The sequence below is a fragment of the Caretta caretta genome, chromosome 18, assembly GCF_965140235.1.
Source record: "Caretta caretta isolate rCarCar2 chromosome 18, rCarCar1.hap1, whole genome shotgun sequence".
Lineage (NCBI taxonomy): Eukaryota > Metazoa > Chordata > Testudines > Cheloniidae > Caretta > Caretta caretta.
This window is the reverse complement of record NC_134223.1, coordinates 19,926,098-19,943,736: the sequence shown is the minus strand read 5'-3', so window position 1 is coordinate 19,943,736 and position 17,639 is coordinate 19,926,098. Positions and strand designations below refer to the sequence as shown.

The 17,639-nt window shown below is 42.6% G+C and overlaps 1 protein-coding gene across 5 annotated transcripts in view; it reads right to left on the bottom strand.

Moving 5' to 3' along the window:
- PRDM16 (PR/SET domain 16) overlaps positions 1-17,639 on the bottom strand; it is a 440,044-nt gene that overhangs the window by 18,604 nt on the left and 403,801 nt on the right. For 4 of the 5 annotated variants that reach the window (XM_048824857.2, XM_048824859.2, XM_075121183.1 and 1 more), the window contains 3 exons: positions 12,921-13,008; positions 7,472-7,641; positions 6,167-6,244 (listed from right to left, as the gene is read on the bottom strand). In XM_048824857.2, the coding sequence (XP_048680814.1) occupies positions 6,167-6,244; positions 7,472-7,641; positions 12,921-13,008 (336 nt within the window). The remainder of the gene's footprint in view (positions 1-6,166; positions 6,245-7,471; positions 7,642-12,920; positions 13,009-17,639) is intronic. The other variant, XM_048824858.2, reaches the window with a different exon arrangement.

Sequence of the window (17,639 nt, the reverse complement as noted above, 5' to 3'; positions counted from 1 at the left end):
TATATCAGTCTGAATCTCATCAAGTTTCCTTTCCCCAAGTCCCATCACCACAATCCGCAACAACAGTGGAATTCTTTCTCCTCTGTGGACTTTTGCAAATCGTTTAAACTTTCTGGAACAATTTCTGCACTCACACCAGCATAAATCCTGAGTAACTATACTTACTTTAAAGGGAGTTGCTCTGGATATATACGGGCATAACCAAAAGCAAAATTTGGCCCATTAAACCCAGCTCCTGCAGAACACAACAAAAACCCTGCTGTTGGCCAAGTCTTGTTAATTTTCTGAATGTTCTTAGTCCCATTTACTTCAGTGAGCGGCCTTGGGTGTGAGGAAGGCAATCAGGGTTGGACTCGGTTGTACCATTTAGCTCTGAAACTAGATTCAGCCCACCAGTAAGACATAATGTTGTTTTTTAAAAAAACATAAAAGATTCAAATGAGGGAGATGTGGAAGTGTCAAAAATCTATGCTAGGGTGGCACACACATCTTCTGGATGTGCTGCAGCTGTGCCTGTGGCTTGGTCTCTAAAAATATATTCATATTATTGTTGGAAGTAACAGAGATAGACAGTATATATGAAACTCTCCTTCCAAATATTTATGGTTTCCACATCCACCTCTGTGTTCCCTACTGTTAAATCACAAATGAGGATCAAGACATTAGCTATAATGTAACTTCATCCTCAACACACGAGGAAACGCACCCAGTCTTTTGCTTTATCACATTTTTTTCAAACTGCCTTTCTCCAAAATTCTTTTCCAAACACATTTCTTTTTTTAACTCAACTCTTACAACATGCAAACTGACCCAGCGATGAAAACAGAGCACGCTGCCTCTTTGGACGCTTGCTTTTGTTGATAACAAGAAAGCCAAAAACCCCATGTTCTGTATTGATGACTCAACATGCACAAGTTTTGTACAGCGCCCTTTCCCTCCCCCAAATTGAAGGGTCTGATTTATATTTATATTGAGCATCTGCGGCTTCTACTGAGGCCACCTGAAGATGAGGGTGCTCATGACTTCTTGTAATCAAGATTAAAAGGTCCAAATAACAACATGTCCCGATTATTCCATAGACACCTGGCTACCAATTCTTCCTCTTTGTTTTCTATTCTTTGGAACCATAGTAAGAACATCATACAGGACAATTAAGAAAGTATGCCTTTTGGCTCATCATTGTCATATTTTTGTAGGTACACAATACCCACCTACACACAGAGCTAAACACACCATAAATAAACAAAGGTGATGCTAAAATTGGCAGGAACCCCCCCAATTAAACCAACCCAAAAGCACGTTAAGCCACTCCAAGAAGCTCTCTATTAGCTGAATGAACAACTGCCGCTTCCAAAGAACAGGCCGTCACACTGAGAAATTGAGTTCGAACAATGTGTGTGCTGTAAAACAATGGAGAAATTCTCAGAAATTCACAAGGTTTGACAAATCAAGGGATTTGAAGGACGCTGTCCATGGGTGAGAGTGTTTGGGAGGAGGGAGGGGCACACACACCATAGCTCTGGCAGTTCCCACTGCAGGTATGACCACAGATCACACAGGCAGGTCAAACGTCACTGGAAGTGCAGGAAAGCAACACCCCAAGGTCACTCCTGTTTTGATTCGAAGGTACATCAACCCTTACCCTGGCTTCAGGCTTCTAGCAATATAAAAAGGAAGGGGACAGGGATACTGTAGAATGACACAGATCTCTAGAAAGGGACACAGGTCATTTAGCTTCTTGAATGCAGAAGCTTCTACCTCTCTGGCCTTGACTTCTGCAAACTTGCCCCCCTAAGGTCCGCTCCAAATGCTGGTAAGACTAGCCTTCTGGCTACTGCTCCAACCACATGCTCTGACTGCCACTACTCTGGCCACTGCGCTCCAAGTAGCTCTTAACTAGCTGCTCCGTCACCTCCACACCAAACACAAGCTTCTTGTCTTTGCGTTCAAGGCTCTTCACAACTGAGCCCTGCCCCACTTTGCTCTAATAACCTCTCCTTAGCATCTCCCTCCTTCACTCAGGCAGCGACACCAGCCTTTTCTGTCCACCAGTCAGTGTCTTGTGGATTGGAAATACTCCTTGATAAAAACCCATACAGCTTATTCCTCATCCTCCCTCAAATCCCTCCTTAGAGCTCCCCACACCACCCTGCCTGCTGAGCGTGACTAGATTGGTGAGAACTCCTTCCCCGGCCTTCCTTTTCCTGCTCCCTTACTCTTCCTGACTCTACCATTCCTCACCCGACCTCTACCTGCAGTTAAAAAATTAAACCCCATCCAAACATGTAATTCCCCAAGTGGTGCCAATTGCTCGTATGTTATAACCCAATCCCTTCTGTCTGCTCTGTGTCTTTTAGACTGTATGCCATTTGGGGTAGTGACTGCCTCTTATCTGTGTTTGTACAGTGCCTGACACAATAGGGCTTCAGTCCTCACTGGGGCCTCTGACTGCTACCATAATATAATTGTTTACTGCTGCTGCTGTTATTGTAGGTCTACTTGCCACGTCCGGCTCACATTACTCACATGAGAAGTTCCAGGGACTTCAAAGGGAGTATGCATGAGTAAAGCAAGAAGGATTTGGCCCCATGTTTGTCAGTTTATTTAGATGTTCAGGAAGCCTTTGAAAAGTTCGCTTGACAGGCCCTTGCTTTAACTATGAGCTATGGGGATCCAGGGTAGGATATGGAGAATGGATAAAGAGCTTGTTAAAAAAACAGAAAACAGAGGGACATGTGAAGGGAGGTATTTCTAATGTCTGTGAGTGCAGGGACGAGGGAGACGTACTGTATTAAATGTGGTCCCAGAGGGGCCAGAACTTGGATCTCTGCTGGTTTTAATCTAAATAAATTACCTCGACAGAGAGACCAACTTTACATTTAGGGAAGAGGTAAATGCAGAGGCTGAAGGAACATAGAACACAAAAGGAGTTGCATTTGGTTTGTAAACTCACTGACAAATTGCCCGTGAAATTTATTGCTGAGCAATTTAAAATAATACACCAGCAGGCTCAAAAATAATAAGCAGGAACAAATGATGGATAGCAATGAGCCAGAGCTGGGGAACTTTGAGAAAGATCTCAGAGAAATAGTGGACAACCCTTAAGACCTCAAGGAATACGGAGACATGGTTTAAAAAGCCAGTTGGAGAGGAAAAGGCAGGTAGAACATAACATTGTGTAACGGAGCTAGTCACCATAGAACTAAGATACTCTGATTAAATCACAACTGGAATATTATGGTGCCTTGTTCTTACTACACTATAAGTAACATGATTCCACTTGTAAAACTTTACATTTATTTGAAGACTCAATAACATGAGCTGTAAAGACAGTAAAAGCCCTTAAACATATGGGTCCATATTCCTTCCCTATGTAACTTCCCAGTCTTGAGTGGAGTTTCACCAGAGATGCATTTAGCCCAGGATCTTTAACAGAAAACAAGAAAGAAGAGATTTTTATTGACCTATATGCAATCTTAAATGACATGGTAAATGTCAGCTGTAGCTGTTAGTTTCAACTTAGTGCAGACAACAGGACAGGGGGGGCCGAAAAGGAAATGAAAGAAAAACAAATTCAAAACAGACGTCAGGAAGCACATCTTTATAGAAAGCATCGCAGATCTAGGGAACAACGTAACAGCAAGGTTGCCAAGGCTCCAGGATTGGGTGTAATTCAAGAATCAATTAGATGGCATCCTGGAGGGAATGGACTTTTGAAAGAGAGAATAAGCCTTGTTGAACCAAATGGCCTTTGCTTGTTCTTTATTCTGGTTTTATGTAGTTTCAAAGCAGGAGGGGGAAAGCCCCCACAAAACACCCTTGTATTCTTGTGTTTTAAACAGTAAGAGGGTCATTAAAAAAACCTGCTTCTTCTGAATCTTGCCTTGCAGTCCAAGGAGAAGGATGACAGAGCCCTGTTTTTTTACTACCTGAGTTGCCAGAGAAGTTTGACATTATTTCACAACAAGCCAAACTTATTTTGTCCTCCTCTGAAGGAAATTGAAATAGTTAAGTTTGATTGCTTTGTTTTATTCTTGCGTTCTGAAACATACTGTTGAATTTTAGACCAGATGGGGGAAAAGAACTGTAAATAGGAAAGAATGCCACCTAAATCCGCTGTATCACATAGATGTGCACATGTCATGATACAGTCAAATCATCTTTAGCCATTTTGCTTTTAAATACATATGTACAGTACATTAGTATGTGTGGCTCAGTAACAAAATAAGTAGCACTTTAAAATTTCAAAACATTGTACAAACTTTAGTTAATTAGCTCCCATCATGTAATGTATTTTTTCCATTTTACAGAATGGGGAAACTAAGACAGGTAAAGTGACTTGCCAAAGGTGAGACAGTTTATCAGTGGCAGTCAGGAACAGAACCTACATCTCCTGATTTGCTAATTCTTGCTCTAACAAGACTGCTTCTGTATTTGTGCATGTACATTTGTATCTCTGGGTCTGTGTTCCATGTAGGTGGTTTTGTTCATGTTTGTGCACATGTGAGTTTAAATAATCTTCCAAATTACAAGCGTGAACACAGGAACTGCTTAAAGAATCAAAAGAAAAGTTGCAACAAGAACAAAAAAATCCTGAGAATCAGCCAGGTTCCTTTACCCAGACAAAGTCAATGTTTGCTAAAAAAGCTTTCAGAACAATTATTGTTGCTAAAGTTGGAAATCGCAGTTCTCAGAGAGCAAAAGAAAATCAATGATAATTAAAGTCTTCTGTAAACATAGCACTAACTCTCAGGAGTACTATTCCAATGCAACATTGTCCAGAAGTCAATCCTCTATTATAAAAACACACACACACAGAGCTCATTTTCTGGGAGAAGACCAGATCAAATAAATCTTTATTTTCCTAACCTTTGTTAGGTTGCATGTCTCCTTTTTTGGAAGAAAACTGGACTCACCATCTGTGCATAATCGGGAGTGTGCATTTTGGTGAAACAAGGGTGTGGAGTGAATATGCAGTATTCATTCACCCCATATCAAATAATGAAATTGAAGAATTAGAAGAATAGCGAGTGGTTACAAAATATATGCCATTTTAGAAAGGCCTTACAAATAATTCTTTACGTAATGCTTACTATCAAAATTTAACTCTTCTGGAAAGGTTTAAATAAGGGGGAAAGTCGCTTCATTAAATTAAACTAAACCACCAAAAATGTCCAGTATGTTTAACTTCATTAAGTTAAACTAAACCACCAAAAATGGCCAGATGGCCTTTTGCTGTTCCTAAAATTGTTTACATTTGCCTTTATGTGGTCAATATCACAGGTCTCTGTAGTGAGGGTAGAGATCCCAATGGTATTAATTACTAAAACACCATCACAACAATGAAAGGTACCTGAATTGTTGATATTAATGCTAAGCCTCAATAACAGTTACCAAGACTTGTTCTGAAAATTCTGATAAATATTATGATAAACTTTGGTGAGGACACAACTTGTCCTTCTCTTGTGTGAGCTCAGTTTTGCATGTACATATGCCTACAAACATTTTTTTCTAAATTTTTGTGAGCAACCGATAAAATGAATTGAAAAATTGAAAGGAAAAAAAGTTTGGCAAATTTTTCCACCATCATTTTTCAGTGAAAAATATAAATTTTTCCAGCTAGCTCTACTAAATTTTCAAACATTTGCACCAAGTGGATTTTGCATACAAAGCTTCTAGCACTTGAATGTGCCCCGGCGGGGCAAACAGGTATAAAAAGGGTGTGTGTGGGTTTGCACACATGCCATTTTGTGCACACACAAGTGCAGACTGAAGTGTGAAAATCAGGCCCTTTACTTATGATGATCAATACTTTCATACTGACTAAGTTCATATTTATTTACTTATTTAGATTTCAAACAAGATATACAAAAAAGGCTCAATAATCTGTTATTCAAGGCACCTCTGCCTAACATTAGAAGAAAACTAATCTAGCTAAACCCAACAGCAAGCTCACTGGCAACCCCTACAAAACAGTTGAATATTCAAAGACAGTCTTCAGTTCTCATTGAAGTGAATGGTTAATGAGAGTGTTAATCATTATGTGTAATACTACGTTTCTACAGCATTGTGCAGGGCTAACGTTATTGAAATCAAGGGAATGGCACAGCGATGAACCAGGCCCTCCAAATTTAGGGAAGGGATATTATCTGGACAAGAGTATCACCTGTACGGTTGTTCTCCTGTGTGTGTCCGAAGATGCCTTGTCAGATTCGCTGACCGGGGGAAGATCTTACCACAGTACCTAGGAAGGCAAAAGTCAAAGTAACCATGAGTGCCTTAATGCTCTGCAATACAAGGCCAATTCATAACATTCTGTTTCACCCCCCTACTCTCTGTCACTTATTTTGGTAACACTCCCAAATGACAACATTATCCTTTCTCAAATGACCTGTGCAACAACACACTATTAAAGTGCAGGAGAAGCTGGTACAATCAATTGTATTTAAGATGCAGACTAAAAGGAAAAGGGCAAAAGACAATTGGTTATGCTCAAATGCTGAGAATGAACAGGAAAGCAGGATCAAATACCGATCATTACATGACTATAAGTTACCATTGTCTGGAAGAACTACTGCAGGTGCGCGACCATCTGCTCCGAATCAGGTGGTTCAGCTTTAGGAAGTGGTAAGAGACCAGAAAGCAGGAAAATAAGAAAGGGAACTGGATTTCACAATAAACACAAAAGGAGGAGTGGATATATTTACACACAGAGAATGCACCACGATAATAACAAATAAAGCTTTAAAATTCTGCCACTGCAAAATCTGACAGTCAATGTCATGGGGAACAGGAACCAGGATGGATTTACATGATGAATAATAGACTCCAGGGATTTCTAAATAGCTAAGTAAAATCTCGGACTAAAGACTAAATGTGAACTGTGGACAAAATGGATGCATCCACCCTCCCAAAAATGCAATGGGAATTGGCATAAAAATTGGTAATTGCACATAAAATTATGGGTGTGTAGACAGAGATTATTGTTATTCATTATGCATGCTCAGATATGGGGTTTTGCAGGTGGAATGGATCCAGAAATATTTTTGTGACTGTGCCTACATTTGACATATTGCTGCATAAATTATCATGTTAAGTGGCAAAGTTTCGGATAGTTGAGGCTACAGTGAGCTTGCATTATAAAGCCTTATTTGAGCCCGCCCCCTCACACACATAAATTTGGTTTAGAAAATTCTATTTGGCCTGAGAATCGCTAGATTAAGGCTCTAGGTAAAAGGAGGATGCTGAATTTTCTTCAAACAAAAACCATCAGTTTTAAAATTAATATGTCACCAGCATCCTCTTCTCAGATTCTGCTCTGTGTATCTTTTCTCCACACCCCAGTGGAGATGGTTAACTCCTCCACGTGCCCCGTAACATGTCTGTATTGGACGTTGCTTTAACAAGTATGGAACCATAATCCCAAACGGAGCAACTCGGGTTAGTTCCACTGGCAGTGCCTGTTCTTTACCTGCAGGTATAGCGCTCCTTGCCTTTGCGCAGGATGGGGTCTGACAGCGTAGGGGGCGGGGACCGGAAGTTGAAGGAGTGATGCGGGAGGGGCTGCAGGGATGTGCCAGTGTCTGTTTTCATGGCTGCAAAACTCTCCAGTTTCTCTGTCATGGTTTCTATGGCTGACACCTGTTTGTACAAGCAGAGAAGTCGTGTTATGAAAAGCCACTGAAAGGCACAGAACATGTTTCTCAGCTGTACTGTTTGTTTCCGAGGCTACTGCTGGCTCTAGCCCACATCCTCAGAAGCCAGCTCCACAGAGTAAAACAGGTTTGCTTCAACCCAGTCGGTGCACTTGGAAATAATTAACCAGGCTCTGAGAAATCAGCTGAGGATTCAGCAGATAAAGCCAAGCTTGGCTGTGCAGTAAGCATCAGAATTTAGAAGCTGTACCAGGCACATTTCTATCGTCTGCTATGCCCATATGTTGACTTTTGGCATTAATAACAATCTCAGAATGCACTTGGCTTCTCTCTCCCCCCATCTAAATGAGGCTTAGGGCGGTGGTGGTGAAACTAGATAAGAGTGTTGAATGCAGAAGCTGTAGAGCAAACACTTCCCTCAAACACAAAACAAACAAAGGCTGGGACTGTAGCATACAGCCTTTTATTTTTAATAGAGCATCCGCTACACGTACAGTCTCACCAAGGGCTTCAGAAGGAGAGGGAGAGACAGACCACCCCAGCGTTGAGAAAAGGAAGGTTTCAGACTGGAAGTGGCTCACAGGGAGGAGGCAGGAGAATTCTAGATGTATGGAGGGGGAAAGAGAACAAGTGAAGGAGTGATCTCCAGCCATGGAGAAGGGACAGAGACCAGGCTGAGCTTGGAGGAGTGAAGAGAGCAGACAGGGAGTAGGTGGATCTGAGGTCAGAGCTAGGAAGGGGTGAGTCCCCAGAGAGTTTTGAAAGCTAAGAAGGCAGTGTTTTAATTAGACACAAAGAAGGCTAGAAAGCCAGTAAAGGTGGTGAAAGGGTTGGTGTGATATGGGCCCATTTCCTGGAGTAGAAGAGAATTCCAGCCAAAATATACTGGGCTCCTTGCAGTTGAGAGAGTGAGGGTTTAGAGAGGCCATAAACTAAATGTTTTAAAAACCTACAGAAGGTGTGTGTGTGTGTGGGGGGGAAAATGCAGGGTTGGAGGATCCAGAAAGTCATAGTGGCGTGACACCGAGTATGTCTACACTGCAATTAGACATCTGTGGCTGGCCCGTGCCAGCTGACTCAGGCTTGCGGGGCTTGGGCTAAAGGGCTGTTTAATTGCAGTGTAGACGTTCATGCTCAGGCTGCAGCCCAAGCTCTGGGGCCCTCCCACCCCGCTATGGCCACTGCTCTATGCAGAAGGTGCATGAGCAGGGATGGACAATACTAACGGGTCTTTATCATCGGTAATTTATAGGACTTATGGAAGCTGATTCATCAATGGCTGTCATATCACACAGGACTGGGATCAGGGGCACTGGAGCAATTTGTATCGTGGGGGTGCTGAGAGCCATTAAACCAAACTGTAAACCCTGTATATGATGGAAACCACTTCAAGCCTGGGGCTGCAGCAGCAGCCCCAGCACCCTTAGTTCCAGCACCTATTCATGGGATTAAATGACCAAAGTGTGATGGATAAACAGACCCAGGGGACAGCAAATAAATCCAGTCACATGCAAAAATAAATATGGAGAAAAAGCAAAATGAATCATCATTAATTTCATTAGACTCAAAAAGCTCATGCAGAAAATCGCAGAGAGAAATTCAATTTAGAGGAACTGGCCAACGTTATTAACATTTGTTTCTCCACCCATGAGGAGTCTTTTAAGACACCAAACTGAAAATTTGGGTGAAACAAACAAGCAAGCAATAAAACTGCCTCCTTGCTGCAGATTACATCATAAAGAAAAAGTGAGTGATGGGGGGAGTGGGATCCTGTGAGCTGGAGAGCCAGCCGCAGAGCAGGGGAGACAGTGAGTGAGCGGAAGGGAGTAGGAAGCCATATATCAAAACCTAGATGCTCTAGTGTACAGGAAGGGCTGACCTTTTACACGTTTACACTATATTAAACTGGGTTGGGGGGTAATGAGAGCCAAGATATTGTTTGACAACCATCCATAAACCTTAAAAAAAGAGGAACAGTAAAGCCATTTCTCATTAATAGAGCCACAGCCCGTTAGCTGCAGACTCACAGCCTATGATAAATAGTAAGTAACACTTAGCACCAGCCATTTGAAAAGGTTACTTGAGCATTTACAGCAAAAGTCCAGCCCTAGCTGCCAGTCATATAACAAAACCATCATGTGAAAATGCTATCTGGATCTTTCAGAGCCATGTCACTTTGTCCTTTGCTGGAATACCTGGAGATATCTTTTGTTGTGCCCTGTTCTTTAGGCACTTAGTCAGAGATGTTTGCTAGCATGACAGCTGTGGGCTTATTTTAAAATTCTAAACACGGGTCATGGCCTCTCTAGTGGTAGAGGTGCTTTGTTATTTAGGGAACAAGTGACTGGTATAATAAAAAGAAAGGAAGAAGAAAAGAAAGTTAACAGGTGGGAAAGGGTTTGCCATTAAGTAATCATGAAGTCATACCATTTATTTATGTTGTCTAGAGGTTCGTTTAAAATAGACAATGTCAGACTAATGGAAATCATTGGAGAGGGGCTGCAGAGAAATACTGGATGCAAAACTAGAGCTGTGTAAAATTCATTCGGCTTTAAGGGAGAAACGCCTTTTGAATGTTCAGTCTGTACCACACATTAGGACTCAGTTCTAAAGGCTCCACTACCCAGAACTTCCTAAAAGGTCAATGGGACCATTCCATGAGGAATGGCTGCAGGATCAGGACCTACAGTAGAAGTGAAATCAGTGTATTTCTCAGTTGTGTTCCAGTTCAGAGAAATACTGAAATAAATACAAATGTGCATTTAGATTAATATGGGCTGTAAGAAAAGCAGAGACAAAGACATACAAAAACCCTTTTAAGGCATGGGATTTAGGCAAACAACATCCCTGACATTAAACGGGTGGACAGTATGGATGAATGCCACACAACTCTAGAAAAAAGCGTCCTCTCTGTCTGCTTCCATCTTTATGATCAGATTAACTACATAACAAGGGAACAGTACGGTCATTTAATTTTTCCGATCAGAATGAATTTACAGCTCAAGATTAAATACCCTTTGTACAGGAACCTATTGTACTTTTAAAAAAAGTAGTTATCAGGAAGTTTCAGACTGAGTGATATTTAGGTTTTAGACTATTTTGTGTAATAAGCTATTAGAGATAACCAGGCCTTCCATATCTTTTTTTTTTCCATGGGAAGAGGAGGGGGTCTGGATTTCATGAACAATGTTAATAGCCTTCCACCCAATGCCTGCTCTTATTCGAGGCTAGTAAATTTCTCACCGTCTTGCTGGACCCTGGCTTTGCCTTAGTAGCTCCTCCCTGCTATCAGATCCTTTACAGGCAGATATCCCCACTATTCTAATTCACACAAACACAGGATGTTCCTGACCAGCCTGTCGCTATTATCCAGCTAGCTTGAAGGAAAAATCAGGGGAAGTTATTAACCAAACTCTCGGGCCGATGCGAAACAATGAAGGAACTAAGTTTAGCCGTGAAAGCAGCCGGTATCCAGCTTTCACAAACCCGTGGGTTATTTATCCAAGGTGGGAAATGCTGTCAAAAGAGAACAATGCACGTAAATATAAATGAGACTACAATAGCAACCACAGAGCATTTGGAGAGAGCAAATGAGGGGAGCTGGCGGCTATCACTTAGAAAAGGACAGCATGGCAGAGCTGACTGTATTATCTCTAAAGGAGGAATGAGTCATACAGAGCACCAGAGTAATGCTAAATGATAGAGGTTTTAGTTTGTACTTAGCCATGAGTTTCACATGGGCCTGATTTTCACTGACAGTCACTCTGGGCTTAGGGCTTAGTCATGCCTTTTAAGCACAGTTCTGCATGAAGGGCCCACTGCTACACCCAGCAGAGGGTATTGCAAGTGGCTGACTTTGCTAGCTCTTGCTTGGGGGATTGACCCCTCTTCCTCCCATCCCCTTTGAGATGTCTTGCACCTTAATGAGGCACAGATTACTCCTGCAGGAATTCTGTGCCACTGCGCAATGCAGAATTTTGCAGAAATTAATGTGCACGCAGAATTTCCTTTCCCCCAGAGAAATGGGCTGCAGTGCTGTGAGCCGCCACAAGGGGCTGCTGGACTTGGCAGAGCCCAGCTCGCACACAGAAAACACTGCTGGGGGTGTGGGGTGGGGAGGGAGCTAGGGGGTTCCTGGCAGCTGCAGTTCCCAGCCTGCTCAGGGAAGGAGAGGGCACCACACAGGAAACTCCGTGCAAGCCCTGGACTGAGCATCAGGCTGTTTCTCCCTCTGGATCCCTGGGCTCTGAAGGGAGGTGGATGGGTGTCTGGGCAAGGGCAGCCCACAGCTGGGTTCTGGGGGGAGTGGGTATTTGGACCGGAGGGGCCCCACGGTTGGGCTCCGGAGGGAGGAGGTTCGGGTGTATTGGCTGGAGGGGGCCCTGCAAGTGGGCTCAGGGAGGAGGGGTTGTGGGTGTCTGGTCCCGCAGCTGGGCTCTGGGTGGTGAAACAGGAACTGGGTTGTCATAGGGGTTTCTTCAACTCTCTACCCCTGGGGGAAATTTTGTGTGTGTCTGTATCGTTACAGACATACTTGCTGACAGGTATTTTGAAATAAATTTCCAAAATAATTGAACTAGGTGTGATTATGTAGTGCTATTTTGACAAATAAAATTTGCAGAATTTTAAAATACGGTGCGCAGAATTTTGAATTTTTAGGTGCAGACTGCACCCAGGAGTAACCGATGAAGCAGTTTCTGAGTTCTTGGGAGCATAGGGACTGTAACTGTGCCCAACTGTCATCCAGGGGCTCAAGGGTGGTGGGGCACAATCTTGTTCTTAGTAGCAAATACATTCTTGAACTAACTGTATCAGGAGGGCCTGATTCTCCACTGCCCTGCAACTGGTGCAATTGTTATGGTGGTGTAAACTGAGCACTGTAAAATGCTACTATTCTGATTTGGTAGTGTCTTACTCCCACTTTGCACTGGTTTAAATGTCTACACAAGGTGCAGGGCAATGAAAAATTAGACCGGCATTTCGGAAGAGAGGAAAGCAAGAGGTTAGATGGGCCCTTGCGAGCTGCCCAGCCCTTTCTCACGTGGACCCTGGCAAGATGAATTTGGTTAGCACTAAAGGACCAATAGGGCAGTGATTCCATCATGCTAAAATTGGGTATGAAATTACTTTGCTTTAAAAATAAGTGCTGGAAGATACTGTCAGGCTTAACCAGGGAGGTACGAACAAAGTGACCTAAATGTCACATCTCCATCTCTAATTTCTTGGCATCCTATCAACACTGTATTGTGTTTCTCCTGGTTTTACCTGTGGGTGAAAAAGCAGTGGGGAAGGTCGCAAGTACTTCTCCTTTAGGGCACCCACTGGGTCTGTCACCTTCCGCTTCTCCACCCTGCTGGACAACAACACAGAGGGTTACATACCCTACAGGGCTGTAAACGGGGAAGAAAACTAATAACAACACGTCATGTGCAGAGCAGTTGAAATATATTTAAAGACTATCTTTCTGGTAATAAACACACCTTGCCATCCCTTTCCATGGGAATCGCAAATGGGATCCCATAAAGCACACAGACAACAGTTCTTTGAAAGAACAGGCTCAGCCCATGCTTTATATTTTGGGTGATACTTTACAACACACACCACAACTGTTGTGCTAGTGATGAACAAAAGGGTTAGATGTGCCCACGCAGGAGTGTCTTGGTGCCTTTGCTGCATGGATATGCCACCTGTGCCCTACAAGCTTTATCGCTGTTGTGGAATGTTCTGATTCAAGACAGAAAAGCTACTGAGTTTGTGGCAGCCATAGAAAGGAAAGACCTGTGCCCCAGTTTGTCTTCATCTTATGGTTCATGCTGGGCCTGATTCTGCAGCCCTAAAGTGTGCTAAAATCCAGCTGAAATAATTAGGTGTTTTGTATTTATTTCTTCTCTCTCAAAGCTTAGGTATACATTGCAATTGGCTTTGTTTGGTAAATGCCTGTGACCAAAATTTTCAAAACTATGAGCTGAAACTTTGGCTCCGAAGGGTATATCTACACAGGGAAGTTAGTGTGCAGGGAGCTAGGGTGTGAATTTAAAGAGCACTAGCTTCTTAGCATTAAAGCCCTGTGTGGACAGTCTTAATGCTCACTGAGACTGACCTCAGGCAGTTTAGCTTAACACACTTCCAAAGTGCATTAAGTTGATGCACACAAAGACGCTCTTTAAGGGTATGTCTACACTACGAAATTAGGTCGAATTTATAGAAGTCGTTTTTTTAGAAATCGTTTTTATCTATTCGAGTGTGTGTGTCCCCACAGAAAATGCTCTAAGTGCATTAACTCGGCGGAATGCTTCCACAGTACCGAGGCAAGCGTCGACTTCCGGAGTGTTGCACTGTGGGTAGCTATCCCACAGTTCCCGCAGTCTCCGGAAATGAGATTCAAAAGTTCGCGGTTCTTTTCCTGTCTACCTGGCCAGTGCAACTGAGTTGAGAGTGCTGTTCAGAGCGGTCACTGGAGCACTCTGGAATAGCTCCCGGAGGCCAATACCGTCGAATTGTGTCCACAGTACCCCAAATTCGACCTGGCAAGGCCGATTTAAGCGCTAATCCACTTGTCAGGGCTGGAGTAAGGAAATCGATTTTAAGAGCCCTATAAGTCGAAAAAAAGGGTTTCATTGGGTGGACGGGTGCAGGTTTACATCGATTTAACGCTGCTAAATTCAACCTAAAGTCCTAGTGTAGACCAGGGCTTAGTGCATAATAAGAGCATTCACACAGGGAGTTAATGCAGAGTAGCTGATGCCCACTTGCACTAGCTACTGTGGGCTTCTTCCCCATGTAAGCAAGCCCTAAATCTACATTTAGGCTCCTAAGAGTTGGGTTTTCTAAAATGCCCAAGTGACTTAGGAGCAAAACCCCAGTGAAGTCACTTAGGCTATTTTGAAAATCTCAGGTTTAAACACCTAAATATGGATTTAGGAGCCTAACTTTTGGCTCCTATTTTGGCTCCTATTTTTCAAAACATTGGCCTTAATGTCATGGCATCATAGATTTGTAGTGAAACCACGCGGTGAAGTCATCCAGCAAAAGTGTGAACTAGCCCATTTGCTGGGGTAATAATGTTATGGAAAATAACTCCTAGGAATGGAACTGCATCTTTCAAACCTTGGACTAGATTCTATCGCCGTTACACCAGTGAATATCCAGCATTATCATAGTGACCTTAATTACATTTCTCCAGTGTAAATGAAAACAGAATCTGGCGTTACATCTCAGCCGCTTGGTACATAGTTTAAATAGCCAACAGAGTTTAATCCAAATGAGGGGCAAAGTTCTTGCACAGTGCTGTTTGGTGTATTAATTTAATTTGAAGCTACTCTTTCTAGAGGAAAAGAAAAAAGAGGATCTGAAACTTAGTCCCAATTATAATGATTTATTTTTTAGCGATTTGGACATAAAAATCATGAACTAAGTCATTTTTGATTAAAAAAGACAAATTGTAGAAGTAAATTTCAACTGATCCAGTGTAAAATGGCAGATATATTAAACTGCAGCTAATAATGGTGCAGCCAACTCAGCCTTCCTTCCTCCATGAAGGGCTGAAATTAGCCACGATGTATTAATTGGGGGAAGTACCTTCTCGAGCTGCCTAGAAGTTTCCCATGAAACAACCCAACCACTATCAAAAAAATGGAAAAAACCATTCACATGAGGCCCTGGGTGAAGCAATATCACCACGTTCTGCTCAGTTCTGGCACCTTCCGATGCCAAGCACTGAGCACAGTAAAGGGCAGATCTCCCTGTCAGAGCCAAATTCCACAGTGACTAAAGGATTAAGCTGATCTTTTCAGCCCAGTGCCTGAGAACATTACCTTAACAAGGCTGAGTTGAAAATTGCACTGATTTCAGGCTGTCTGGCTGCATTAAATTATATCACCAAGAGAAAATGTCAAGGACTTTGGGGGGAGGGCGGGAGGGGCAGAGGAGCCAAATGATGTGAGAGAGTCTGATAAAGTTTAGAACCAAAATATTTCCATATTTTTTCAAGCTAGGACTTGGAAGCTTTGCTATTTAGCTCATTACATTAGAAGTCTGATTTGCAAGTGACTCCACCACTGACTTTCTATTTTAATATCTTACTAAAACTATTTGCATCCCATGGAATGCAGCAAATGACACCCTCATCCTTCACTTACGCCTGTCTTCTGGTCCTTTGCGGTTTTCCCGAGACTGCTATTTTAACTGGCAAGTGCTTTTTTCAATCTTTGTTATTTTAGCATTCCTTCTGAGAATACCCAGAGGTAGTGGAATCCTAAACTGATTCTCAGATCCTACCCAATCCACTTTATTTATTGTCCAGACATATTTTTACAAAAATAAACACTGGACTATTTACATCATCACTTATTTTTCTGGAGGAGGATGATCATGATAGGTGCCAGACAGAACATATTATATGTCCCAGGTCGTGGAGTAGCCTTCTTTCCACCCCAGAAAGTAAGCATGTAAGTAAGCAACGCAGAATCAGCCCTGAAAGTGCTGGCAAAGAGACTGGGGCTTTCTTAACAGCAAAGCAATGAGGGCTCACTAATCCTCATCTTAGCTGACAGCTCTTTGGCCTAGTTAGACATTGACATCATTTTTCCCACACTTATCAGCCATGCAATAGTAGCAAGGCAGTGCATAGCAGGTGTTTTCCTGGGCTACCCTTCAATTACTGTGTGCACCTCCCTGAGGACATGGACAAAGTGCTCTGGGACCCACATGCCAGCAGAACTTTGAATTCCTTCCATTAAAAGGATTGCCAAACTCCAACTCTAAGAGTGTGCCCAATAACGTTCGGAGACTGGGCTAGAACTAGACTCAGTTTTCCTCACCACCTCTTCTTGGAGGACCAGTGCAGGTACAGAGCCATGTATTGGATGCTCCAATTTCCATGCAGGAAGCAATACAAAGACAAACCACTAAACCTGTGGAGCCAATCTGGAAAATGGAAGCTGGAAGCTCAAATCCAGCATTTGCATACTGAAATGGACACTCAGGTGGCCCCAATACCCATTTTAACTGTAAGTGCCTGATTTGGTGCATGGATCACAAATCTGATGCACCAACTTACTGCAGGTGCTAAAAATTAACATTTGCCACTCCGCCGTGATTGTGGTACCATGGTACAGCAAGAAGACACCCAGGATATTGCTGGCACTGGGGTGGGAAACACAGAGTGTTAATGGTGCCCATTTTTTGTAACTGGAGTCTCTATGGGTTTTTAGTGTTATAAAAATTTTTAACGGGCTCTAAAATGAAAGGACTCAAACCTTCACTGTAAGTTGGAACCCAAACTCGCTCTTTCTGGAGGCTCAAAAACCAGGTTGGTTATTTTTTTCTACTAAGCTTTCACATGCTCCCTGGGTTCAGCTAGTACCAGGAGCGAAACACCATGAATAAGGCTTTCCTCATTGGCTGAAACCAGGAAGCACGTGAAACCTTGTAAGGAAGACATGCTTGCAAGATTTGCAGACAAGAGAGTTTTGGATAATAATAATGCGGCACTTAGCATTTACATAGTACTTGTGACCTGTAGATCTCAAAGTACTTTGGAAAGGTGAGTATAAATCATTATCCCCATTTCTACAGACAGAATAAATATAAAAAATAAACAAGGTGAAGGGACTTGCCAAAGGCCATAAAAGAGGTCAGTGGCAGAACTGGGAATACAACCTATGCCTCCTGACTCTCAGAGTCATTCTCAACTCACTAGAGTAAGGGTTCTGACATACTTCAGAACTGTTGCATTCTTATGTGAATCAAACTCTTTGGAATTCACCCAACATGAGATGCCATCTTAGTGTTGGCTAGGTTTCTTAAATGGGCTATGCTCCTTCTTGTTGAAATAGGAATATGGCCCTTTCCCTACATAAATGTATGCCTCTGGATAACATCAATGATTATTCTTTTCAGTTATACAGCCCTTTTCATTCACAAATCTCTAACTGCTTTAACAAAAGAGGGCAAGAACAATCAAATGCAGCATGATTTTACTGA